The sequence below is a fragment of the Mandrillus leucophaeus genome, unplaced genomic scaffold (genome assembly GCF_000951045.1).
Source record: "Mandrillus leucophaeus isolate KB7577 unplaced genomic scaffold, Mleu.le_1.0 Scaffold803, whole genome shotgun sequence".
NCBI lineage: Eukaryota > Metazoa > Chordata > Mammalia > Primates > Cercopithecidae > Mandrillus > Mandrillus leucophaeus.
This window is the reverse complement of record NW_012108731.1, coordinates 865175-891724: the sequence shown is the minus strand read 5'-3', so window position 1 is coordinate 891724 and position 26550 is coordinate 865175. Positions and strand designations below refer to the sequence as shown.

The window sequence follows — 26550 nt, the reverse complement described above, 5'->3', positions numbered from 1 at the left end:
TATAAACCCTCCTGGGCACACACCGATGCCCCACCCACAAACACAGAGTCAGTATTCCATAGCCTGTATGATCTGTTGTTGTGAATATATTCTACCCCTTTTGTTAGTCTAGTTGTTGTTCACTAAAGAATCCAGGTGGAAATCAAAGATGAATTTTTGTATCTATAAATGTATGGTTTTCTGTATATAATAAGTACTGTATAATTAGATGTATTGATACTATATATTATATATCATATAATTATGTATAAAATCCTTAATTATATTAATTAATTAATACTTTTACATGGGCTGAATCCTGGGATACCAGGAACCACAGAAGATGGGATCCCTGCCCTCACTAAGCCTCCCTCATCTCTAACCTTCACAACAGTCTTATAGGGTAAACATTAGTATTCCCCCTGCAAGTGGTCAAAGAGAAACTTAGAAAGGTGTCCTGCTCAAGGCCATGTTGCTAGTGTGTTAGATCTTGAATTAAACTTAGACTTTGGGATTTGGGCCCTTGAACTCCTTCCGTTTCACTGCCCTGCCTCTTTTATTTATTTTATTATTTTATTTTATTTTTTTATTATTTATTTGTTTATTTGTTTTGAGATAGAGTCTCACTTCATCACCCAGGCTGGAGTGCGGTGGCACGATCTCGGCTCAGTGCAACCTCTGCCTCCCAGGTTCAAGCGATTCTCGTGCCACAGCCTCCTGAGTAGCTGGGATTACAGGCACGTTCCACCATGCCCGGCTAAATTTGTATTCTTAATAGAGACGCTTTTGCCCTGTTGGCCAGGCTGGTCTTGAATCCTAGCCTCAAGATATCCACCCACCTTGGCCTCCCAAAGTGCTGGGATTACAGGTGTGAGCCGCCACGCCCGGCCTACCCTGCCTCTTTTATTTTACCAAAAAGACAACTGCATCAAGATGTCCGGATCAATTAAACATCAGTGTACATCATAACAGAAGATGGGCTTTGCAAAGCTGCTTCTGAGAGCAATGATAAACAAAGCTTGCCTTTCCTTTCACTTGGGTTAGGCCTGGAGAGGTGGGCAGCATGCAAGGATTTTCAAATGCAGCTCATCCCAAGAGGTAGGCCTTTTATAAAGTGGGGCAAACCTGAGCCCAGCTGGGCTGCTGGGAGGTCGGTTTCCCTGAAATAGTTCCTGACCTAATATACAGGTTAGTTTGCCTGAAACACTCAGGCCATGAGCAAAGTGATGCTTATCTAGATTGGGAGAGAAAGTCTGCCTTTTGAACTACTTATATCCCCAAAGTGAAAATTTCCCACATTGACAATTTTGTTTGTATTCACACTAAATTTACCTTTCAGCATTAAGTGAGTTTTAATTTTAGCAGATGATGCAGCTATGCTAAATGTCATAAAAATACAGAACCTAGCACAGTATCTGGCACAGAGTGGGCACTTAATTTGTCAAATGAATAAAAATGGGGATATTAAGGAATTTTCTTAAATGCTTGTTGATTCAGGACAGAATACTATCTCTTTCAATCATTCACTCCACCAGTACTTTTCCCACCCCACGTGCCCATCCTGGCAAAACTAGTCTCCTTAAGCTCCATGTGAAAAGGGCTCTCAGCTTTTATCTCAAGAGGATTAAGCCTCTAAGAATGTCCATTCAGCCTGTCGTTCTTTTGACACCAATTCTCTTGGTCAAGCTGTGTTGAAAGTGGTTGCCTGACTGTGCCATTCCTCATGGATATTCTTTGGCAAGCTGAAATATGCAAGGTAATATTTCCTTGCATATTTCCTAAGACATCCATTTAGAATCTTTCCAGGAGGTCAGCTTAGATTTGGAGGGTGCCACTTGGAGTTCTAGGCAGTGCTTCCCAAAATGTGATTGCTTGAGTTTTACATCAATTCGGAAAAGGGCTGGAAAGATACAGTGGCTAGGTTGTCACTGGTGACTGGATTTATCCTGGGAGGAAAGACTGCAGTGATGACTTTGGGCTCCCAAAGCACAGTGGCATAACACTGCTACTACTGAGGCTTTACCGAGAATGTGCTTCACCTGTCCTGTCCCAGAAGCACTTTCCTGACAAGAATCAGTCGAGACATGTTACCGATTGTGCCTGGTACAGGAAACCCCCAGCTTGTGCCAAACCAGGGGAACCGCCATATGTTGCTGGATTGTCCATTGAAAGTCCACATGGCCCTGTCTCTGTGCCAGGGCTCAGCCTGCTGGGGCTTCACCCATGGAGCCTGCTCCCTGCTACTTGCCATAGCAAAACAGTCCTCATTATATTGCAGGACAGTGCTGTTTATTTAACCTGGTCATTAAAGGATGAAAGGTATCTTTCTGATGGATCTTCTGGACTGGATGCTTCTACCTTCAAGGAGATGAACTCATAAATGCCAGAGAAATTCTCCCCAGTGGCTCATGGTAGAATCCCATGTAGAGTTTTAGAACATACCCATGCCCCAGCCACACCCTTGTGCAATTATTTCTGAACCTCTGGGAGTGGCACCCAGGCATAAGTACTTTGTAACACATCCAGGTAACTTCTTAGGTTTGAGAACTATGGAGCAGGGGTCTCAGTTCAAAAGAACCCTTATGGGTCCTGTTGTGAAGCACCCTTATTTTACACAGAAGACTCTGAAAGACGAAATCGAGCTTTAAATATTTTAATAAAATCAGAGGTTGGAGTGTATTATTTTCCTAGGGCTGTTGTAACAAAGAATCACAAACTTAAAACAACAGAAATGCACTCTCTCACAGTTCTGAGAGCTAGAAGTCTGAAATCCAGGCATCAGCAGGGCCCTTGCCTCTGAAGGCACTAGCTGGTGGCTCCTGGCTTGTGGGAGTATAAGCCCCGTCTCTGCCTCTGTCTTCACTTGGCCTTCTCTTCTGTGTCTTTGTGTCTGCTCTTCTTAGAAGAACATCAGAAATGGGATTTAGGGCCCACGGTAAATGCAGAATGATTTCATCTCGGGAACCTTAACTAATATGTCTGTAAAGAACCTATTTCCAAATAAGGTCACATTCTGAGGTTCTGGGAGGACATGAGTTTGTCGGGTTGAGGGGAACAACACTATTCAACCAACTACAGGGAATGAGGATGGACTTCTTCATATTTTACATTTTTAGCATCCAGTTCATCTATAGTAATTATTCCTGCACCTATCATAAATAATGGTAAAGATAATATTGCCATTTCTAATTTCTCTCATTAAATAAATCATTGCGTACAAAGGGCTAAAATATACTGTTTTTTAAAAAGCTATTTATATCAATAAAATACAGCTTTCTGACCAGGATTACTCAAGTTGAAAAGTTAAAGGTGTCATGAGGTTGAGAGTTGAAAATTCACCTCTCACGACTGAACAGTGTTAAATGGCAAGCAAAAGTGTTCCAGCTCATTTGGGGAATGTCAGTTAAAGATCAGTTTCAAGCCTGGAATTTGTTTTCAGGTTTAATTGTTGAGTTGACCCATAGAAATTAGGACTATGACATAAATCTCTATTTTCTGAAGTAGTGCCAGACAACTCATGTGAATTAGGTGGGTCTCTTCTCATGCATCGGCCCTCTTCCGGAGAGCGCAGAGAGCAACCTTGACAATGGAACTTGCAGGCCCAGGTCTATACAGGTGGAGTGGAGTTTACTGCAGAAAGTCGAGACATGAAAAGTGATTCTGGTTATGGACCCAAACTTGTGTATCTTCCTGCCTTTAAAAAAAAAAATCCTTTTTTTTGTATTTTCAGAATTGCGAAAGCAGCCCTATCCTATTTTCTCTCTCTCTCTCTCTCTCTTTTTTTTTTTTTTTTTTTTTTTTTTTTCAGAGACAGAGTCTTGCTCTCTTACCCAGGCTGGAGTGCAGTGATGTGATCTCGGCTCACTGCAATCTCCACCTCCCAGGTTCAAGTGATTCTCGTGCCTCAACCTCCTGAGTAGCTGGGATTACAGGTGCCTGCCACTGTGCCCAGCTAATTTTTATATTTTTGTATTTATAGTGGAGACAGGGTTTCACCATGTTGGTCAGGCTGGTCTTAAACTCCTGACCTCAAGTGATCCACCCATCTCAGCCTCTGAAAGTGCTGGGATTACAGGTGTGAGCCACTGTGCCCGGCCCTATTTCCTTATTATTTATTTATTTTTTTTGAGATGGAGTTTCATTCTTGTTGCCCAGGCTAGAGTGCAATGGCACGATCTTTGCTCACCGCAACCTCCGCCTCCCGGGTTCAAGCTTTTCTGCTGCCTCAGCCTCCCAAGTAGCTGGGACTACAGACATGTGCCACCATGCAATGGTGTAGTTACAGTTTCTCCATTTTGGTCAGGCTGGTCTCGAACTCCCGACCTCAAGTGATCCACCTGCCTCAGCCTCCCTAAGTGCTGGGATTACAGGCGTGAGCCACCCCGCCCGGCCCTTATTTTTATTTAAGTAGATTACTAGGCAAATGATTTCTGGATTCTCAGTGTTAATATTTATCTTTTGAAGTAACTTAAGAAACATATCTCACAATTTTTATTTTATTTTGCAAAAATGACCGAGTTTGCAGTGTCAGCAACACACGTAGTACAATTTGAAAAAACACGTAGGTGTAGAAATATGTGAAAAGTAACAATACTGAGAAACTCAGTGGACAGAGAATATTTTTCAGATTTTGTTTTAGCTTCATATAGAAATAGCAATTATCCTTCCTTACTCAAACATGCCCAGTTCTCTGTCAGTTCAAGGTCGGTTTTTTAGCCGTAGTGATAGTATTGTTTGCATCTCCCTTTGTTATTTTTTCTCCGAGCCCAACTCTTTTTTTCATTAAGGATTTCTGCAAAAGCAATGGGCAGATTCCCTGCCTCCAAGACACCCCTTAGAGACTGGTGAACCATGTGTTTGTCTGGCTCTTGTAATGGGGTGTTAAAAGCACTTGTTCATCAGATATTTTCTTTTTATTTGTAGATTTAGAAGTATTTTAGCAGGTGTACATTTGCATATAAAAGAGGAAAACAGATAAGAAGTTGAGGCTTTTTCTTTCTCCTCTCCTCAGCATCATCTCTCTCCCACCTCTTTATTCAGCATGTTTTCACTTTCTTTCTGTAGCTGTTTCTATTTTCCAGACACAAAACGCATATCAAAAAGAAAAAAAAAAAAACAGTCTCAGCGATCCTTCAGCACTTTGCAGAAAGATAGATGATTGGGTTCAGGCAGCTTATGTAACAAAGTAAGGGAAAATACATTTATCTCATGTCATCAGTCAAGAGTTAATAGACAAGGATAGATTTTCACCTTCTGGAGCTGTAGACTGCATGGGATGTCCCTCCTTGCCTTGCCTTACATTTTGAACTACAATATTTTCTACTTTTTAAACTAAGTCTTGACACAGATTTGAATATATAATCAATGCTTGAACAAAGATTCAGAACTGAAAGCTTGAGCATGCGTGTGTGTTTGTTTCTGTGTGTATCAGAACATTCCATCTGAAAATGATTGTATTCTTTAGAAATGTTTGTCTAATCTAAACATTTTCACTACTCAGTATTTTCTGAGAGTTTAACTTTACTAATGGGAGGAAGTGTTTCCCTGGATTTCTGAGTCAGGCTAGAAGTGAAACCATTAAAGCAAACACCCAATCCTCAGATTTTCAGACTTACAGTTTACTTGCAGCTGAGAAAACAAAAATCTTTTTCCCTTGGAAATATATTGACTTTGTCCCTACCTTGTTTGTAACAGACTGACTTGAACTTCTTGATTCGTTACTTTTGCTCCTTTATTTGTTCATTCATTTAATAACTATGAATTTGCAGAGCAGCAACAAAGTGGAGCTTTTAACTGCTTGGTTCATCTCTGTGTTTCTTCTAAAAAATCCTGGGCCTGAATTACCACAAACCTCACATCTATAGCTTTACACTCTTGCTTCATGAAACTAGCGTCCCGGCCAAGTCTTCTGGGCTGTTTCAGGAGGATGTCTGATTTGTTTGAGAACTCCTAAAAAAAATACACTCTTGCCTCCAGAGTCTGAAACCTGGTCTGTTTGATACAGACAGCCCCTTAAAAATCTTCATACAGCTGATGCATCCTCCCTGGATAACATGTTCCAACAACCCTTTCAACAAGAAAGCTTTTCCTGATATCTAGCTTGTATTATTTGGCTGCAGTTTTTCCCTAAGTGTTCTTGTACCACTTTCAGTGAACACAAAAAGTTGCTCACTACCATCTAGTTTCGAGGCTACAAATATGTTCTGTTTTGTCTGTGCAGTGTTTTATTTTTAAAAAGAAGAAAGAAAAGGCAGAAGTCTGGCAAGACCAGGCCCACCTTCCCACCAGGCAGCAATTGGCTGGAGCCAAGGAGCAGCTGTGCTCTATGGACAAGTCATGTGCCTCCTTGCCTGCTACAGGGCAGGCACTTCCTGCTGCTCCTGCCTGGCCATAGTCACTTCTTGGAGGTACTTGCTTGGCCCCAGAGGCATCTGCATCCACAATGCCCATCCTGTCCAGTCTTTTTGCAATACCTGAACTTTCCTTCCCTTCTCTGACCTTGTTCTATGCAGACTATGTATCCTTTAACCACTTCTAATTTGTTTTAACCAACCCTTATTAATTTTGTTTTTCCTATGTAGATCATCTCTCAGACTTTCATAAATAGTTTTGTGCAACAATTCTGACTAAATAGGGGGGTGATGCATAGGGAGAGCGACTCCAGCTCTGGTGCATCTGATCCTCGGTTGGGCGGCAACAGTGCTAGGCTCTCTGCCCTCTCCTGCTTTGACATCTGTGGTCCTGCCTCAGTGAGTGTCATTCCTCTAGGTGAATGCACTTCATCTTTGTACCTTTTAAACTTCACTTTGCCTTTAAACCATTGGAGAGAGTGCGCACTGGGATTGGGGGTGAGAGATGTGCCCAGCAGTCCTCAGCCTGATCTTGCCAGTCCTTTATGACTCAGGTCAGGGCAGCTGCATCCCAAATAAAAACTGCCCAGCTGGGCTTTGGTGACTCTGCTTGGAGAAGGGCCACAGAGGCTTAAGGATGAAACACCAGTGAGGTGATTGGGAAGTGGTAGGCTCTGGTTGAATGGAGCAGGAGAGTGAGCCATCTCAGGATGGGTGGTTAGCCAAAAGCTCCTGAGCTCTCACTCTTCAGGAAGGAAGGGAGGGGGACCAGATGGAAAGTGTGGAGCATAGAAAGGGCTCGTCTTTTCCAGAGTATCAGAATGGTGCCTTGTTGCTAGAAGTGATTTCACTTCACATTGGCAGTTTCCTCCCTTGCTAACCTCAAACCAGTAATACTATCAGCCCTTCTTCTGTTTGGGCAGAATGCTTAATGCCCCCCCAAATCTGAAATTACCTCAGGACTACTAGCTTGATACTTCTCACAGAAATCCCCTTCTGATTGCCAGTGACACGTTTTCCTGGTTTCTGAGAAGCAGGAGCGCCGTCTCACTGGAGTCAAGTGATTTGCCTTCCGACAATGGAGAAATGAATTTGCAGTGCACAGCTCCAGCTTCCAGTGGCCAGGAGGCTTTGTTTATCAAGAAGCTGCTCCTTTTTTTTTAAGTTCCCATCTTTGCTATCTTTTCCTTGACGAAATAAGTTTAATTGAATGTAGAAATAACATGGGGTCATTAAGATCTGGAGTTGTATCCTGAGAGCTGAAAAACTTTTTGGTTGATTTTTTATAAAATAAAAACAAAACAGGGCATTTTTACCTCTTTTACACTGATTTCTTACCTTTAGAAATTCAGACACTCTGTCTTTGATTTTATTAATATTGTCCCTCTTTCACAGTTACCTTACAGTGTATTTGAAGTAACACGGATATTAGGATTAGCCGAAGGGCATCACGACACCATCCCATTGGAGCCATCCTAGGACAGTGCGACCAGCCTCACCAGGAAACACTTTCACCCCAGCACCCCCCCGCCCCCCACACACACACATTACACAAAACAGCACTTTCCCCTCTGTATGCACTGTTTCTGACGTTTTCTTTATTAGATTTTTCAAAATACTAGTTTCAATGACCTAAACTGATTTCACAATCCAGCAATGTTAAAAAAGTGTTGCCTTAGAATTTATTATCTTCAGAGCAAAGAATCCCTGATCTGTATGTATTTTAATTATATAGTATTTAATATTCCAAAGTATAATGTTCATTTTAAGTACTCATTTTTATCTTGACTGATTTTCAGTAGGGCAAGGTAAGTTGTATTTTTATTCTTCAGTGTGATGGTAGTTTTAATCCAGTAATAGGGTCTCATGGTTAAGTCCTTAAATGAAGCCAGCGAAAGCAGGAATCCAACCTGTTGCCAGCCCCTGGCATTGACAGTGGGACTCCTTTTGTGTTATGTTGAAGATGTAGACATGGATGCTGTTTTGTTATGTTTGTGCTGAAACTCTGATTCTTCATCCTGCATTTCATCTGGGTGCTCTTGAAATTTAGAGTAATGGGGAGGGTTGTGTCACTCAGGTTCTTTATGTATTTTTGTTTACTGTTTTTCCCAACAGTCTTCCCCAATTTCACTTATAGCAGATGCCATTAGAAGCACTGCATGGCCAAGAGCATCCTATGAACATGAGCATGTGCAGGCTGCCGCTGATCCCTGTGGACGCCTGGCTTTGCTCTCTGCAAACCCGTTCTCGCTCCTTCCCCGTGGCAAGACTTGGTTAGATTTCCTCAGCTGTGGGACTCTGAACTCATCCAGCTGTCACCACCCTTCCTGACCCTCTTCCCATTCCCCCAGCCCTGTCCCAGAGCCCCTGCACTTGAGTGTGAGAGCCCAAGAGCCAGAGCAAAGAGAGTTTCTGAGTGACCTGGCAACCTAGGAAGGCTTGCTTTCTTTTCTGGTTCATTCTGGCTCATTCCTCTACAAGGCCCAGAGGGAAGTGAAACTGTTTTACTGTGATGGTGAACCTATCCACAGACCCACAGACTAGAATTTGGCTGCCTCAAATAAACTCATACAACTTGTCTTTGAGTCTTGAAACCTGGTTTCAACTAAATTGTTTTTATTTTTAGAATGTCTAAAACGTGACAGTTCAAAAAATAATAATTTGCATGCATTTGAGAAGTGTTCATCTCATAGGAAGAATTTTAAAAGCTGCTTTCTGGGCAGTAAAAAATGTGGTATTTCTGTGTTTTTCTTTAATCAATAGAAACAGAAGCCTACCAGTTGCTGAAGAAGGCTACCCTTCAGGATAATACAAATCAAACTGAAAACAGGTTTCAAAAGGCAGATGCTTCTGTGTCACACTTGTCAGGTAAGTAAGAGCAGATGGCAGTGTCCAGGGGCCCAAAGTGGCGGGCAGGGCTGTGTTCAGGGAAGGGTGGTTATTCTTTTTGAAGGTTTCTGGAGTTTGCTCTGTAACGAGCTGTCACCAGGACAGAATGAGTTAGTCCTTTTTTTATCCTTGGCAAACGGACATGTGGAAAAGCCCTTTTGTTGTGTCCTAGACATGTGCTGGCCAGCACGGCAGTGGCCCTCCCAGGCCCTGGATTCTGCCAAGCATGTCATGATAGTGACTTGTCATCAGTGACCCTGGGAAGACACACCCAAATTCCTTCTCTTCCCCACGACTACTAGTGTCTTTGTCATTCAATGGGCAGTGTTGTACTGGGCTGCTTTCCCTCACCAGAATGTTGGGGGATTTTTAGTTATTTTACTGAAAGGATTATAAATCCCAGGAATGCTAAATTTTATTTATTTGTTTATTTATTTATTATTTTTGAGACAGGGTCTTGCTCTGTCTCCCAGGCTGGAGTACAGTGGCATGATGGCTTACTGAAGCCTCAACCTACCAGTCTCAAGCAATCTTCCCACCTCAGCCTCCCAAGTAGCTGAGACTACAGGTGCACACCACCACACTCAGCTAATTTTTGTATTTTTTTGTAGAGAGAGGGTTTTGCCATGTTGCTCAGGCTGGTTTCAAACTCCTGGACTCAAGCTATCCACCTGCCTTGGTCTCTCGAAGAGTTGGGATTACAGGTGTGAGCCACCATGTGCAGTCAGGAAAGCTAAATTTTAAGCTTAGTTATAGTTCCTTCAATCTAGGATTTTGTTTTAATTGTAATTTTGTTTTTTTGTGCTTTGTTATTGTACATCTATTATTTCCAGTGGTTTTCCTTTCATTATACCAGTTTTTAAAGCATAAGTTACCTCACTTTCCTTTGTGAGAGTAAATGGATTAATACAGAAGGAAATCCACATTGACTTTCTTAGCCACCATGCCATAATTTCACTTAGCAGAATGAACAGTGATTTCTAAATAGCATGTAATTCCCAGTCCATATTCAGATTTCCTGGTTGTCTCAAGGATGTCTTCTTCAGCCAGGCACAGTGGCTCATGCCTGTAATCCCAGCATTTTGGGAGGCTATGGTGAGAGAGGTGCTTGAGGCCAGGAGTCCCAAGACCAGCCTGGGCAAAGCAAGACACTGTTTTTACAAAAAATTTAAAAATTAACCACACGTTTTAGCATGTTCCTATACTACTAGCTACTTAAGAGGCTAATAAGGCAAGAGGATCACTTGAGCCCAGAAGTTTGAGGCTGCAGCAAGCTATGATCACACCATTGCACTGGGCAACAGAGCAAGACCCTATCTAAAAAATAAACAAAAAATGTCTCTTTCAGACAGATATTTTTGAGGGACATACTTACGGTCCATCAGACTTAGCTGTATTTGGAGAGCTATTTCCTAGATAATATTAGTGGTTAAAGTCAGTTGTGGCAAAATTCAGTTATTTTGGTGGTTTTAAGGATTTGGTGAGCCACTGCATGTTAAGTGCCCAGCACAGTGCCTGACAGTGAAAAGCCCCCTAGAAGAGCCAGCCATTGCGGTGGTAGGGGTGATTTGAACATAAGACATTGTAGTTTATTGAGTTATAAAACAGGGCCTCTGTCCTGATGGAGATTGTCATCACTTGCAAACTCTTAACTGTTTGCTTTCCATGACCTTCTTCACATTTGAGTCATGGAATTTGAATCCAGAGGGATATTAGAAAGAATGTATTCAACACTCCTATTTTACAAATGAGTCCCCAGGAGAGTAACACCTTGCTCAGAGCCTTTCAGCTAGATAAATGACACACATACTTTGGAAAGTGACTCCACACATCTGTTTCTGGTAAGTGTTATTTTCAGTAGTTAATTGGACAAGTGCAAAAGATAAGTAAATTTGGCTGGGCACTGTGGCTCACACCTGTAATCCCAGCACTTTGGGAGGCCAAGGCAGGCAGATCACCTGAGGTCATGAGTTTAAGACCAGCCTGGCCAATATGATGAAACCCTGTCTCTACTAAAAATACAAAAATTAGCTAGACATGGTGACAGGTGCTTCAGCTACTCAGGAGGCTGAGGTAGGAGAATGGCTTGAACCCAGGAGGCAGAGGTTGCAGTGAGCTAAGGTCACACCACTGCACTCCAGCCTGGGTGACAGAGCCAGACCCTGTCTCAAAAAACAAACAAAAAAAAGATGAGTAAATTTGACATATAAGTTGTAATCCCTTGGATGTGTATCTGAAATTATGGATTATGGTACTATTAATAACCTAGTACTTAATGCATTTTTATTAATTTGTTCATAAATGAAATGACACTCTAGGTTATATAGTCAGGCACCCCTAAATTCATTTCCCTTGCCCCATACTCAAAGTGCTCCTGCCTGTGTTTGCTGTCACTGTCATTGTAGTCAGATCCTTTGGCTGTGTGTTATCTTTTACCCTTACTCTCATTCTGATCCTAAGGACTTATCTGAGTCCCAGAGAAAAACAGAAAGTGGACTGGAGGGTATAGGGCAGCTTCACAGTGTTGTTAGAAGTAGCAGAGTGCACTCTGCGCTCAAGGAGCCCACCCCAAATCTAATGAAGAAGCAGTGCATGTTTCACTTACTTCTGAGTCTGTGGACCTGTCCTGAGGAAAGCTTCTTAAATAAACCTTGAGCCTTAGTTTTCATGTCTGAAAAGACCTCCTCCTGGTAAGCATGTGGACACCCTCTTTGGGCTGAATGTGGACACATTTTTAAAATAATCACTTTGCTGCAGGGTGTACATGCAAGCAGGCAGATTCCAGGTTAGAAACTCAGCAAATGCTTTCTGCAGAGATGCCCACGCATGCTGTGTCTCTGATTGTGACTGCCAATTAAGAAGCAGACCTGTAGCAGAAACATCCAAGGCTGAGAACTCCCAGAAGGCAAAGGTCAGGGGTTGCCCTGCAAACTGGGGGCATTGTGGGAATATCCAAGTCTCTGGCTCCAGAGAAAGAGGTGGAGTGTGCATCTTCCTCCTCAACCTTTAGAGGCTGGTAAAGAGTGGCCTTGATGATTTTCAGTGGAGATTCTTTCTCCTCTATGGGATGGAAAATAGAGGATTTTACAGAGGGGCTTAAGAGTGGATAAGGTGGGTAACTGTTATCCAGGGGTCTCAATTATTTCTGAGCCCTGGTTTGCTACCCGTGTGTTATAACAATGGGAATTATCCAGTGCTTTGTGACACAGTAGAGATCCATATGCCTCCATGTGCATCTTGGTCATTTAAAATTGAACTCTTTGGATGATTTCAGTTTTCACTTTTTGTGGCTACTGTTTAGGTATCACAGGAAAGCGCCCCACTCCCTTTCAATGTTCTACCAGCATTTCATTCTCTGCCTCAGAAGCTCCCTTGCCTTCTGTGGCTTGAACAGATTCTTCCTCTGCTGGCGTTTGTTTCACCGAACTTACTGTGAGGCCACTTTATTCATTTTGTCCCGTGGCGGCATGACAGCTAACCCTCACTCTCCATGTTTACGCTTATCACAGGTTTGAATATTGGCAGCGGTGCGTTCGAGACAAAGACAGCTAACAAAATTGCGTTGGAAGCTAGTTTTTCATCTAGTGAAGGAAGTCCTTTGTCAAGGTAAAGTTGTGAAAGCCTTTCTGAATAGCAGCAACAAGATGAGAAATGTCACAATGCAATGAATTAAACTCTAGCTGCATATTATTTTGTTGTGTGACTTGGAGGGTTATGGTTTGGGTTTTTGTTTATCTAAAATAACAGTTGAAACTTTAGTCTACCTTTGAAAATATTTGCACCAGAGCCAAGTATTGTTTTGCAGCTGTTGTTTCCTTGGTTTAAGACTCAATTGACACCTCAGTGAACCACAAATTAGCGTCTACAGCTGCTCGCAGTAGGACTGCTTAGAGACCACACAATGGAGGTTGTCAGAAAAAAGGGCAGAGAGAAAACATCAGGCCTTAAAAGAAGTAAAGTGGCATGTTTCTTCTTTTTGTGATGGCTAATATATAAACTAGTAATTGCTGGATATTCATTTTTATTTTTCTCTTTTTTTAACCAAGTATTTAGGGTAGATTATTCTTTCCTTTTTAATACTTTCTTGCTTATTTTCCATAAAGAACAAAATTTATCTCTTCACATTTGTCAAACTGTAGCACTCACTTCTTGTAAGTTTTTTGACCAGTGCTAAGAGAGTTGTGTGCCGAATTTGTCATTAACATAAAATACTAATCCCAGTAGCTTCAGGTCACTTAGAATTTATAGATGGGAATATCAGCCGTCATCTGATGAAATACCTTGCTCTTTTGCTTTGAGCTAAATATTGTTTAAAATGGCATAGCAACTTTCCTTTTGGAACAGCATTGCTCAGTAAAAAGATGTCCTTCAGATGATTATATTACATTTGAATTAACTGCTTGTTTGTGATGAAATTTTAGAACAGGAACTTTACATTTCTAGTATAACATACAATGTTCCATAAGAGAAAATGATTTGAGCCAGGAATGTCGAATTTTTTAAATAAAAAAATCCTATTTTTATTCATATTTTATAAAACAATACAGTGTTTTTAGAACCTGGAGTATATATTAAAATGAGACTGAATTTCTAAGATTATGGGTTTTAGAAACTTGACAAGTTCAGTTTTAGGGAGATAACTCATTTAATTATCAGAAGTTATTATTTTTAATGCCTGAGTTTTCATCCATATTTTTGAAGGAAATGGGAGGTAAATGGGACAGGAAGAGTGTTAAAAGTATTATGTTATTACGATTATATTATAAATTCAAGTTCTAGGTCTCCTACAAGAAATTTTAAAAGACAGTAAATTCTACAGATAGTTTTCAGGGCCGAATGTTACCATTTGGCTTAATAATATATAGAGGCACTAAAAAACCCAGTTCTTCCTAAACAGTCTTTACATAGGTTCTTTGGGAAATGTTTAAAGACATTGAGAAAGCAATTGGATTTTGTAGAACATTTCTCAGCCTAATAATTTCACATCTTGTCTATATTTCACTAAACTAAAATCAAACTTTTTTCCTCCTTCAAATTGAGGCAGAGGCCTTTTGTTATTAGTATTTCTGTATGAAATGAATTTCCTAATAAATTACAAGTAATCTCATCATCCGCTTTAAGAAAACAAGCAAAAAAAAAAAAAAAAAAAAAAAAAAACACACACACACACAAAAAGGCCTTCAAGGAACTCTTGGTTCTAGGCACTTGATAATAATCCAGTGATGAAAAGGTCTGGGCCCAGAGTGCGTAGGCTTGGCGTGCTGTTTGTCACAGTTTGGTTCTTGTGCTGGGTTTGGTGTTGTTAATACGCCACCCTGGGCTTTGGAGAGCTCCAGTTTTGCTGTTTGTGCTGGATTCACTGAAATTTCTTAGAGGCTTACATTTAAGGATCCCACTTACTGCAGTCACTCCTTGTGCTTTATTGCTTTTACAAGTGGTCTCGAAACCCGGTACTTGAGAATAAACATAACAGTGCAGTGCTGCTGTAGCACTTTTAAAATTCTTCTTTGCTCTATTTTGTCAGTGAGCTGATGAGCAACCTCAGAAAAAAAAAAAAAAAAAAAAACCCCGCTGGACCTAAAAAAAAAAAAAAATGGCTTCCTCTGATGTCCTAGAGACAATAATTATGATGTGCTAGTTAAGCCCAAACTACAGCTGAGGGATTTTACTTTAAAGCAGCGGCTTGGGCGCAAAAATGCATTTATAGCTCTTTGTCTGCACCTCATTATGTGTGGGCCTGATTCATTAAGTAATTGGTTTGCAGTTGTTTACATGAGTATTAAGGCCTTCTTTTCAGCCGCCTTTGAGAGATACATTGTGCAAATGTTGCCTGTGATGAATGCAGAATGAGGGCCAGAGGGTCTGTCCTATTGGCTAAACAGTGCACTCCTGTTGAAAAGCCAGAGAAAGGGATTGGGTGCTGCTTTGCATAGCAATGACTTTCTTAATAAGCGTTACAGATTAATACACACAAGCTATAAAAGATGCAAAGAGATACTCTTAGCACATTTATACATGCTCATTTCATTGTGATGGTGGTGGGGTTCGGGTGCTTTCATATGCCGTTTTTTCAGAGCAGCAGCTTCAGTGCATGAGCCGTAATAGAATCCGATGTTTATTGTATTATAAATCACGGGCAAGTAGGCAGATTGGCAACAGTTTATTATTAAAGATTCTTTCAGTGTAAATCTTTTTCTACCATTGTATTTGCTTCAGCAAAATCATTTTGTGGTTGAGTGGGGATGAAAGGCATAATGTACGAAGGAGTGAGTCCTAATAGGAAGCCGTTCTCCAAGTAAAGACCACTTGTTCCCTTTTGTTCAGGGGTGCATGCCAGAGCTTCCTCTCCTCTGCAAACATTGTCTCGCTTTACCTTCCCCAGCAAGCGGTTTTCACTCTCCCGGATCCATTTGTTCAATGGAGAGTATATTTTAACAGCCTGCCCTTAGCTTGCTGGTTCCTGCCTTGTAACTTCAGCTTACTGGTTGGACCAGATAATGTTTTACCAAAAGGAAAGGGTGTGTGCTTGCAGCATAATTGCCTGGGGGAAAGGTAGCAGAAGTCACCCAGCCACAGTTCCCTGGCAGGGCCACCATGGGTGTCATTCTGTGCCAGCCTTGCAGCCACCAGAGCGGCCAGTGGAGGGCGCCAGCCTGCAGCTGATGCTCTGGTGGGGGCGGTGGCATTTTCTGTCTTTGCCTGGTGGCTGTGCCGTTTTCCCCAGGATAACATAAAGATTATAAGGAACCAATAGTCCAGTGAAATAAAAATGAGTTTTTCCTGGAAGTCCTTTAGGTTCTTATATAAAAGCACTCTTCTCTGTTTTGGGTTTGGCACATCTCCGTTCTTAAATTCCACTGAATTGGCAGCTTCCTAAACATGTCACGTTTCTTATCACAAGCCTACATCCTTTGTTTTTTCTGCACAAAGCAAATAAGAACAATGACTTGCTTGATTATTTGAAGAGAAAAGTTAACAAGTTGACCTCAGGTAGCTAAAAGTGGCATCTTCTGTAGGACCCCTGATTAACCATCAGGGGGCGCTCAGACTTTGTTAAATTACTGGTAGGCCTTTAAAACCTAAAATTAGTGTTTACAGAGATTTGTTGGCACAGTCATTGGGATTTTTTTCTTTCTGGATTATTTTTTGCCTTCTGTTTTTCAGAAACATATGTTTGTTTTGGGGAACGTTCCAGCTGAAATTGCTCCTTTAGAAATTATAATACTGATTTCCGCTAGCAGTCAAAAATTACTTAAAATTTTAGAATTTGGAGTCTAAAGACCATGTCTTCTCATAAATTCGCTATTTTCAGCCTGCTAATTAGACTTCAGAACTGGAAGGACACTTCCTGCCGGGAGCCATTCCTCCTTATCCTGGACGTCATAGACTGTGCTCCTGGCAGGACCCTCTGAGTCTTATTGCCACACTCAATTGGTGAGGCCTCAAAGTCACAATAACTTGGGTATATTTGTTAATAGGCCATGGCTATTTTTTCTTTTTAAAAAAATGATATGACAGGCCAGACACAGTGGCTCACACCTGTAATCCCAGCACTTTGGGAGGCCAAGGCAGGCAGATCACTTGAGGTCAGGAGTTCGAGACCAGCCTGGCCAACATGGTGAAACCCCATCTCTACTAAAAATACAAAAATTAGCTGGACATGGTGGCAGGTGCCTGTAATCCCAGCTACTCAGGGGGCTGAGGCAGGAGAATTGTTTGAACCCAGGAGGCAGTTTGCAGCGAACCGAGATCGTGCCACTACACTCCAGCCTGGGTGACAGAGCAAAACTCCGTCTCAAAAAAAATAAATAAAAAGATATTGACCATGAAATTGAGTCAGTGTCTTACTAGCATGAGGCTTTCTCTCTGTTCTTTTCTCCAAATTCCACCCCCTGCTCCGGCTCTGGCCAGGAATGAGTATCTGACACCCACCTTTGCTGCCACAAATCTCTCAGGGGGCCCTTGTTGCCTGCACCCCTGTCAAGCACGGGCAGTCTACACACCCTTACCAACCAGCTCCCCTTGTCCCCCTGCTCAAGAAAGTTAACAACCAGACCGCATGTCATTGCCGCATATGTCCCACTATTTCATGTCCCTGGCGTTTAGTGGAATGCTCCTGTTCCACTCTTTTACCTGGTTAAGGCCTTCTAGATTTTACAAGGCTTAACTCAACCTTATGAAAGTTTCCTAAGCAGAGACCTGGCTGTACAGCATGCCCCTCCTGTGGTCTCCCTAGCTATTTCTGTTATCATCTGTAGTGCAGGGATAGAAGCTATTTCCCAGTACCCTCCCTCCCACAGTGGGCAGGCTTCGTTTCATTTATTTATTTATTTAGAGACAGGGTCTCACTCTGTCACCCAGGCTGGAGTGCAGTGACATGATCTCTGCTCACTGCAACCTTTGCCTCCCAGGCTCAAGCAATCCTCCCACCTCAGCCTCCGAAGCAGCTGGGACCACAGCCCGGCTAATTTTTTGTATTTTTGGTAGAGACGACATTTCGCCAGGTTGCCCAGGCTGCTCTCAAACTCTTGAGTTCAGGTGATCCTCTCTCCTCGGCCTCCCAAAGTGCTGGGATTATAAGCGAGCCACCGTGCCCAGCAGCGGGTTTCTTAATCACCAGTGCTGGATAGTCATTGCACTTCCTGAGTGAGTAAGCATGGATGTATAGCTGCACCATTCACTCTAGTTTTGTTTTTTTTAAATAAAAGTCAGTTTGTACAAGTTCCCTTACTTCTGTATGGCATCATGTACTTGAGCTGCAGGGAATCATGCATTTCATACAGTTATCTGCATAAGTGTGTGTGTGTGTGTGAGAGAGAGAGAGTGTGTGTGTGTGAGAGAGAGTGTGTGAGAGAGTGTGTGTGTGAATGTGTGTGTGTGTGGACACATACATTTTCAAAGGGAGACTGGTGATGACTGTGAATATGCCGTCTGCTCATGCATCTCCAGTTTCAGGAAGCAGGACCTGTGTGAACACACTTGCGGAGTCTCACTGGGGTTCTTTCCTGGCTGTTGTCTTGTCTGCTGATGGAAAGGTGTCTGGCTTCGGGCCCTGACCTTGATGAGAGCTCTTGGCACATGCTGGAGGCCTGGAACATCATCCCCCAATTCCACTGTCATCAGTTCTCAGCCAACCCCACAGTTGCCTTTTCAGCCCATTTCATGGTATTTATTCTGGTGTCAGTCTCCTCACTGGAGCATGAGCACCTCAAGGGCATCGAGCGAGTCTGTCTTGTTTGCTGCTGCAGCCCCAGCACAGAGTCCGATGCCTTGCTCTGTCCCTGCTCTTGGAAGGCCTGGCTGAGGCAGTTGCCCTGTCTCTTCCCATTTCAAGGGCACCCACTTGTCAGGTTCCTCGAGGAAGAAACTTCATGCATCTCAGGCCTGTCTTCTCTCCGTCTGTCCCCAAACCTCCCATTCCTCGGCCCCTGTGCGTGAGTACTCATCACCTCCACTTAGAACCCACGGCTGCACATCACCAAACTGAGCACATGCTTTTGTTGATCCACATGTGCTGACAGTGCAGTGGCACTGCTTACTGAAGTCTGCTTTCTGCAGGCTCTCACAAGATTGTCTGCAAACTTCTCAGAACACTTCCAGGAAGGCATTGCTGTCCCCATTCCACAGACAAGAAAACTGGTGCTTGAAGAGGTAGAGAACTTGCCCAGGATCACGAGTGAGCAGAGTCTGTCTGGCCCCAGAGCTGATTCTGTCTCAGCTTCTGAAAGCAGATCACATAGCCAGGCACATGCTGCGGCAGGGTTCTCCCTGCCCTACTGTTTTACTGCTGCTCAGGAGGCCCTGTGGGGCGGGTGTCTACAACGTGTGCGTTTGTAGGAGTGTCCTGGGAAGAGCATTTTGTTCCACTTCTGCTCTGCTGCTGGCTCACTCTGTGTGTCTTAGGACACATCTCTCAACCTCTCTGGGCTCCACCACTGTACAGTGAAGGCTCTGGATTGATAATCTGTGAATGCCGTGTTCTAATTGAATAGTGGGTTTCTTGGCCTTGGGTATTCCGTGTCTCATTTTTGTCTTTACTTATTGGCTCCACAAAGCAAAACCTACTATTGTCAGTCATCCTTACCATCTAACTTTATATTGATGTTGACTGTGTAGACCAATTCTAGCTACATTAGCCTTTTGTTCATATAAAATGAACCACTGACACGTAATTGTTACTGTTTTCCATAGCACACTGTGTCATCCTGACTCCATGTGTAGAGTGTTCACTGTGTACCAGGGCTGCTCTCAGATAAAACCTGTTCTGTTGAAGTCCTGGCTAGGCCTAACTTCTTAAGTTTAACAAGGTTGAGAACAAAAGTGACGTTGATTAGCATTGGCCTAATCTGGTTTATCAATAGCAGGGGAATTTATAAGCAGTTACCAAAATGCATCCAAAATGAGATGACTTAAGGGCTAGGTAGAGGGGGAGATGTGGTGAAGTCAGCACAGCAGAACGGCAAGTGAGCACCTCCCTAATGGGAATGGGGCATTCCTGGCACAGCTGGGAGAAAAAATGACCAAAGCTACTGGGAAATTCTGCAGAGATAATTGTCCCATTATTTTTTAATTAATTAAAACTAATTAATTAAATTTTTTTGAGACGGTGTCTCACTCTGTCACCCAGGCTAGAGTGCAGTGGCGCGATCTCAGCTCACGGCAACCTCTGCCTCCCAGGTTCAAGCGATTCTCCTGCCTCAGCCTCCTGAGTAGCTGGGATTACAGGCATGTACCACCATGCCTGGCTAATTTTTGTATTATTAGTAGAGACAGAGTTTCACCATGTTGACCAGGCCGATCTCGAACCCCTGACCTCAGACGATCACCCGCCTCAGCCTCCCAAAGTGCTGGGCTTACAGGCGTAAGCCACCACACCCAGCCAATTGTCCCATTCAAATGAGAAGAGTGGAACATGGTTATATTTTAGTTTACTCAGTTAATCATCTGCAGTGTCTTGCTGAAAATGGTTTATTTTGAAGTAGGACCTCCAGTCCAGTTGTAAACTTCTAGGGAAAAAATACCAAGTCTACCCTCCGCGGTTCCAAGAGTCGCCCTGAGCCACGGTGCGGGGAAAGGCAGGCTCTCTGACCTGCAGCATGGGCCTCATGTGAGGCAATTCTTTACAGCAGTAATGGCCCTTGGGCCATGCCCAGGCCCCTGCCTGGGTCCATACAGCCCGCAAGCTAAGAGTGGTTTTCACATTTTAAATGGTTGGATGAAAATTAAAAGAATAATGTTTCATGACATGTGAAAGTTATATGAAATTCAAATCTCGGTGTCTATACATGAAGTTTAGTTGGAATACAGCCACATCTTTTAGTTTATAAATTGTCCATGGCTGTTTTCATGCTACAAACACAATTGAGTAGTTGTGGCAGACCGTATGGCCCACAAAGCCTGAACTATTTACTCTCTGGTTCTTTACAGAAAACCTCTGCCTTACAAGATGAAAACTTTACTTCTACACTCTCAGCAAAGATTCAGCAGTTAGATTCCGAGCACATAAGACCACATGGTGACCGTATCCCATGGCCTACAACCTTGACTCTTTGATTTCTTTTACTTTCTGAAATGCAGTTTTGCAGTTTTGTTTTTCTTTCATCTACTCTAGTAGCCAAAGTAGTTGGCTCTGTCCAGCACACCATAGAAAGTTCTCAGGCTTCTCCATCAGCCTTGCCTTAGCTTTACATATTAGGCATGACCTAGAGAAAAAAAATGTTGACCCTAAGAATTCTGTATAATAAAAAATCAACTATGAATTGCAGGGTCACATTGACTTTCAGAGATTTTCCCAAAAGGAAAAATAATTGCCTCTTAGATATGAGAGTGGAGAACAAAACACTGAAAAGCACGCTCTGCCCGTCTCCGTGGGTGGACCATGCACCACGCACATTTAGCTCTGAAACATGTTTCCTGTGAGAAAACCAGTAACACAGACAATTAAGAACCATTACACAATTAATTCACATTTCACTGGGATGTTTACTGGCTCCCTGTGGCTTAAATGTTCTCAAAGCCACACTGTGTAACCACAGGACAAACAGAAAAAGCAAGTTCAAGTGGCCTCATAGAGACATGGCTTCAGGAAATCATTTTTTCCTAGAGTGCCACATGCAGAAGCGAGGTCCCTGAAATGCTCAGTGGGTCACCTCCGTGGTGGGACTGAGCGTTGCTGACTGATTGCTTTTGATGAGTTAAGTGACAACTAACACACACGCGCATAGATGGTTCTCATGTTGTTTGTGTTTACAGCCTTGTGCATGACTTTTTCCTTTTTTTTTCCCCCCCTTTAGCTTTTCTGGGTTTTTATTTTTATTTTTTTCTTTGCCAGCAGGGAAGCCAAAGAAACTTAAACTTGATTCTGAAGTGCAATATTAAATAGAAATATGTAAATCAAGTATTATATAATTGAATATTGATCAAATGCCTTTAAGCAGGGCCCTATGCTTAGTGAGGTTCACTTGTTCATTCCAAGTAAACATACTAAACACCTGTTAAGTGCTGTGCACCGCGTTACCCAGGTGAGCTGAAACAGGTGTGGTCACTGCCCGCATGGAGCTTGCAGTTCAGAGGGGGAGGAGTGGCACATCTGTTCGCTGCACAAGTGGATGTGAAACAGCAACTTGACGAGGACTCAGTGGTGAAGATAGGGAGTCAGAAGTGGGAAGACTCCAGGAGGACAGCACGACACTCCTGGGGGATCCACCTTGGAGGCACTGCTTGAGATTTAGGTCTTTGTGCAGAAATCAGTGGAAAGGCATTGAAGAATTTTAAGCAAGGAAGTGGAGTGACCAGATTTGCATTTCAGAAAGCTCACTCTCATTGCCTAGTGGGAAATGGATTGTAGGGGACAAGATGAGTGTGTGTCACTAGTTAGGAAGTTGTTGCAGAGAAAGAAGCGAGAGCTGATAGTTTTATTGCCCAGTGTGCTGGCAGTGCCCAGGGAACTGGCGAGGACTGCAGGAAGTATTGTGGGGAGGTGGGGGAATTGGCAGGACCGAGGGCCAGACTGGGTGTGGAGGAAGGAGGAGTGGAGACTGGAGAGGGGCTTGGGGGGACTAGTGGGTCGGGGGTACCATTTGCTGAGATGGAGCTGAGCTCACCTGCCACTGTGTCCTCAGTGGACACAGGCCTCAGCTCTGTGTCAGGGGCTCCCTGCTGCCACACCTTGTTCCTCAGTCCTGGCCTGTGAAGGCCTCTGCCTTTGGAGGTGCCTGGCTTCCTCTGTGGTCCTGCAGCTCCCCCGATTGCCTGCCACAGTGCCCTCGTCCTCCCAGCTGGCAAAGATTTCTCCTGTTCCCCCTGTGGCTCTTCTTATATGGACCGTGGCTGGCAAATTAGCCTCTTTCCACCCCTCCTAGCATTTTTATAATCCACCCTCTCCTGCAGCACCTAGCTCAGTGTCCTCAGATAGCGGGAGGTGGGGAAATAATAGACATCCCTGCGGTTGCATTTAGTGTGTGTGTGATGTGTGTGTCACTTTCTGTAAAACGGGTTCTTTCAGGCTAACCTCACTGGCAGGTCCCCACAATCCTGGCAGCTCCAGGACTGTCAGTCAGCTGCTGGCCTTTCCAGATGCTCGTAGGAGTCTTCCATGCTTCATGGAGAAATGGCTGTGAGTGCTACTCAGTCATGGCAATTAAAGAAACAGGCACTAAATTTAAAGGGAACACTGAAAGATAGCCTAGAAAACGATACATTAGCGAAGCATGTTGTTCTGAAAAAACAGTAAATTATAGCAAAAGGTAGATTTTTAAGCCAAAAGTCAACCAGACTTGGCCCAAAGGGAAGGAAAAGATATTTACAGGGTTTCCTTTGTCAGAAGAGCAAGGCCCTGGCCTTGAGAAGGGCAGTGGTGGTACGTGGGGTAGGGCAAAGCGTCAAACTATGCATCAAGAATGGTTTCTCTACCAACATCTCCTGTGACCATTCAGGCAATTCTTAAAAAATCTCAGCATCATAAAACATTCGAGTGCTGCTCCCTGGGGAGACTTTTAAATTCATTAAAATTGCAAAAACTCCTGAAAAGGCACACAGAGAAATCATATCCTGTGGAGCCAGTTTTCTTGCCATATTGGCCTCAGTCGAGAAGTCACTCGGTCCTGGATGCCATGAACACTAGCATTTGTATGACACTTGCAGTGCCCTCTACCAGGTGTTTGTGTTGAACTCCTTCCTTAGGCTGTTAGTATTGCTGCCACTGGTTTGACTCAGTATTTTAACTTCCTTACCAACATCCTGAATTCCCTACTGTCAGTGTTTCATTTTTAGCTTGCCTGAAAGCACTAAAGCTTCATGCATCAGTGTCTTCCAGAAGACTGTTGAGGGAAACCGGTCCTCTGCCTCAGGGGCCCATGCGATCATCCTCCCCCAAGACCCCCAAGAACACATGGCCCTACACAGGCACAGCTCAGCAGCGCGGGGTGGGCCATGCAGACCTGCTGAGGGGACACACCCAGGACGGGAGCAATGCTGTTGAGTAGCGACCCTCCCAGCAAGGCCACGCTGCATCCCGATATTTTCCCTTTACTTTTAAACTCTGGGAAGTAAGTGTAAAGTTCTGGCCTCCAGTGAATCAAAGTGCTCCTTCTCTAATGCATTCATTATGAAAATACTAGTTTCATTGTCTTTTTTTTTTTTTTCCCAGAACTTAGACTGTTTCTTTATTTTGCAGGCATGAAAACAAAAAGAAACCCATGATCAAGTTAAAATCTAATGGTAAGAGAGATAATCGGACAACAGATTTTCTTTTTGTGTTTTAACCAAAAAACTCTGTGACATGCATTTGTTGTTTACACCCTCATGTGAGTCCTGAAGCGGGCATGCTCACAGGGACTGCCATTGCAGTTCTCCCTGGGGTGGAGCCTGAGGGCTTCTGGAGGCTCCGTTCTTCACAGACAGGACCACACAGGTGCCATGGACCTCAGGGGCAGAGCATTGTAATTTGCAAGTATGAATTTGCAGGGCATCCTGGCCTCCAGGTCTAATTAATTATCGGCACCATGTATTTTACCAATAAAATGTTTCTTGACTCTCCCCATCCTCGGAAGCACCCATTGCTCATGACTGGACAGACTCTTGGAGTAACTCTAACTGGTTTCCTCATACCGAGTTCCTCCCAGCTCTTGACTGTCCTTCACCTGGCCACCAGCCTCCAGACCCTGGCTTCCCCCGACCTTCCTGTGTAAGGACTGCCGATGCCTCCCCGTGCCTGCAGTGTAGTCTGAGCTTTCTCCATTCCTGGGAGGCCTCAGCTCTGCTCTCCAGCTTATTCCTCCCAAGGTCGCCTGTTTGGGTCAAGCCACAGTCAGCTTTTTTCAGCTGTACCACACCTATGCCTCTGTACCTTTGCCCGTGTTGTTCCTTCTCTAGGGAGTTCCTTTTCCTTCTCCTCAGCCCAGTGAGCTCCTATTCATCCTTCAACCCCCAGCTCACAGGAAAAATCTAGCCTTCCTTCTACCCTAACACTGTGGCATATCCCCTGCCCAGCTTGGGCTCTCTCAGCTCCTGTCTTCTTAAACTGCTTGTACCTTAAATTAAAGGTATAATTCGATTAATAGTTTTACTGCCAATAACAAAAATACCTACTATTTATTTAGCACCCACTTTGCTAACGCAGCGTGGAAACTAATTCAGAGCTGCTGTAGAACCTAGGCCTAGGAATCTGCATTTTCAGCAAGCACCCCAGTGTGAATCACTCTTCTAGAAGGACAGCTACCTACTGTGGGGGAGACAAGTACCCAGTGGGTTGTGATGGAGAGTACGGGCTTGAGTCAGATGACTTGGGTGGGACTCCCAGCTTGGCTACTCACAGGCAGTGATTGTGGCCAATTTCTTAACCCCCTCAGTGCCCATTTGTTTGCTCAGTGAAATGGAAACATTAATACTTACCTTGCCAGACTGGTGTGAGGATGAGATCGGGTCGCATATGAGAAGTCAGCACAGAGCTGGCAGGTGTTGCCATGCGTGTGCCCGCAGAGTTAGGGGATTGTTGATGCGGTAGACGCGGTGCACTCCACCACCACATCCTGCCAGACCACCCACACGGCACCTCAGCTCCCATTCACAACGCCCACAGCTTCCTGCACCAAGCAGCTGTGTCTCTCTGCCTGAGGGCTTTCTCTGGCTGCAGGAGCATGCTCAGCCCTCACAAGGCAGCCCAGAGTACCACGGAGTTGATGCCCTGGGTTGAGAGCAACCCTCAACCAACAGAGGCAAGTTGGTGGATCAGTAACCCCGCTCCCTTGCTCTTCACTGGGACAACCTTGGGGAGAGTTCTGCAGTCTCTCAGAGGGCCCCAGCAGGCTGAGCCCTGCCTGTCCACTCACTGCCAGGCACCCACTCATCATCATACCCTTCATTGGCTTCCTGTCTTCCTTGTTACACTGTCTCCATGGTTCCTGGGTTCACCTCTCAAGTAAACGATGTGAACCAAAGCCCTGTCTCAGGCTAACCATCTCTGCTTATTCCTCTGTCACGTCTTTCCCTTCTCCTCTCTACTCTCATAAAGAAGAATGGGAGATAAAAGTGGAGGGACAGCTGAGGTGGGGCGGCATCAGGCTGATACAGCACACCAGGGAACCCTGCTTCCATGTAACCCTGACTTTAAATCCCTATCCTGTAATAAAGAGTTGGGCACAACAGAAGGGAAAAGGAAGTATTCTGCAAATTGTTTTCCATAACAGTGCATAGGACACACTTTGTGTAATTTGTGCAGTGTGACATGCATTTGGGTGTGTCTGGTCAGGTATATCACGTGGTGTCCCTGTTAGGCATTTTGCAGACCGACACTCCACTTAACCAGTCCTTCCGTGCTCTGCTGTTTTGTAAGCTCTTAACCAGAGTGCAGAAATGTTAAATGACTGTCTGGTTTTATTTTCCAGCCCTCTGGGATGAGTCTGACGACAGTAACTCAGAAATTGAGGCTGCTTTACGCCCTAGAAACCATAACACCGATGATTCTGATGATTTTTATGACTAACATGCTGTGACATCTGTTGTAAATAAAGTCTTTAAACAAACTGAAACCCTATGTTCATATGTGATGTCCAAAATGAATATGTTCTTTTAAGTTTTCTAATTGTTTCATAGGAAAACTTAGGACTACATTGCTATTCAAGTGAAATTTTATGACATAAATATGAACTTGCATATTCATTTTTAAGTGTCATCATGAAGCAAAGTGATAAATGCAATGCCCATCAAAATTCAAGGTAGTTTCTATGTTACGAATTAGCCAACTGATCTTAAATTCATGTGGAATTCAAGAGACCCAGAATAGCCAAAACAATCTTGAAAAAGAAATACAGTTGGGAGGCTGAGGCTGGCGGAT

At 43.6% G+C, this 26550-nt stretch overlaps 1 protein-coding gene across 4 annotated transcripts in view; it reads left to right on the top strand.

Annotated features, from left to right (window-relative positions):
* KIZ (kizuna centrosomal protein) overlaps positions 1-26241 on the top strand; it is a 121404-nt gene extending 95163 nt beyond the window's left edge. For all 4 annotated transcript variants that reach the window (XM_011967605.1, XM_011967604.1, XM_011967603.1 and 1 more), the window contains 4 exons: positions 9093-9197; positions 12728-12824; positions 23893-23936; positions 26102-26241. In XM_011967605.1, the coding sequence (XP_011822995.1) occupies positions 9093-9197; positions 12728-12824; positions 23893-23936; positions 26102-26199 (344 nt within the window). In that variant the 3' untranslated portion in view covers positions 26200-26241. The remainder of the gene's footprint in view (positions 1-9092; positions 9198-12727; positions 12825-23892; positions 23937-26101) is intronic.
* The last annotated feature ends 309 nt before the right edge of the window (positions 26242-26550 follow it).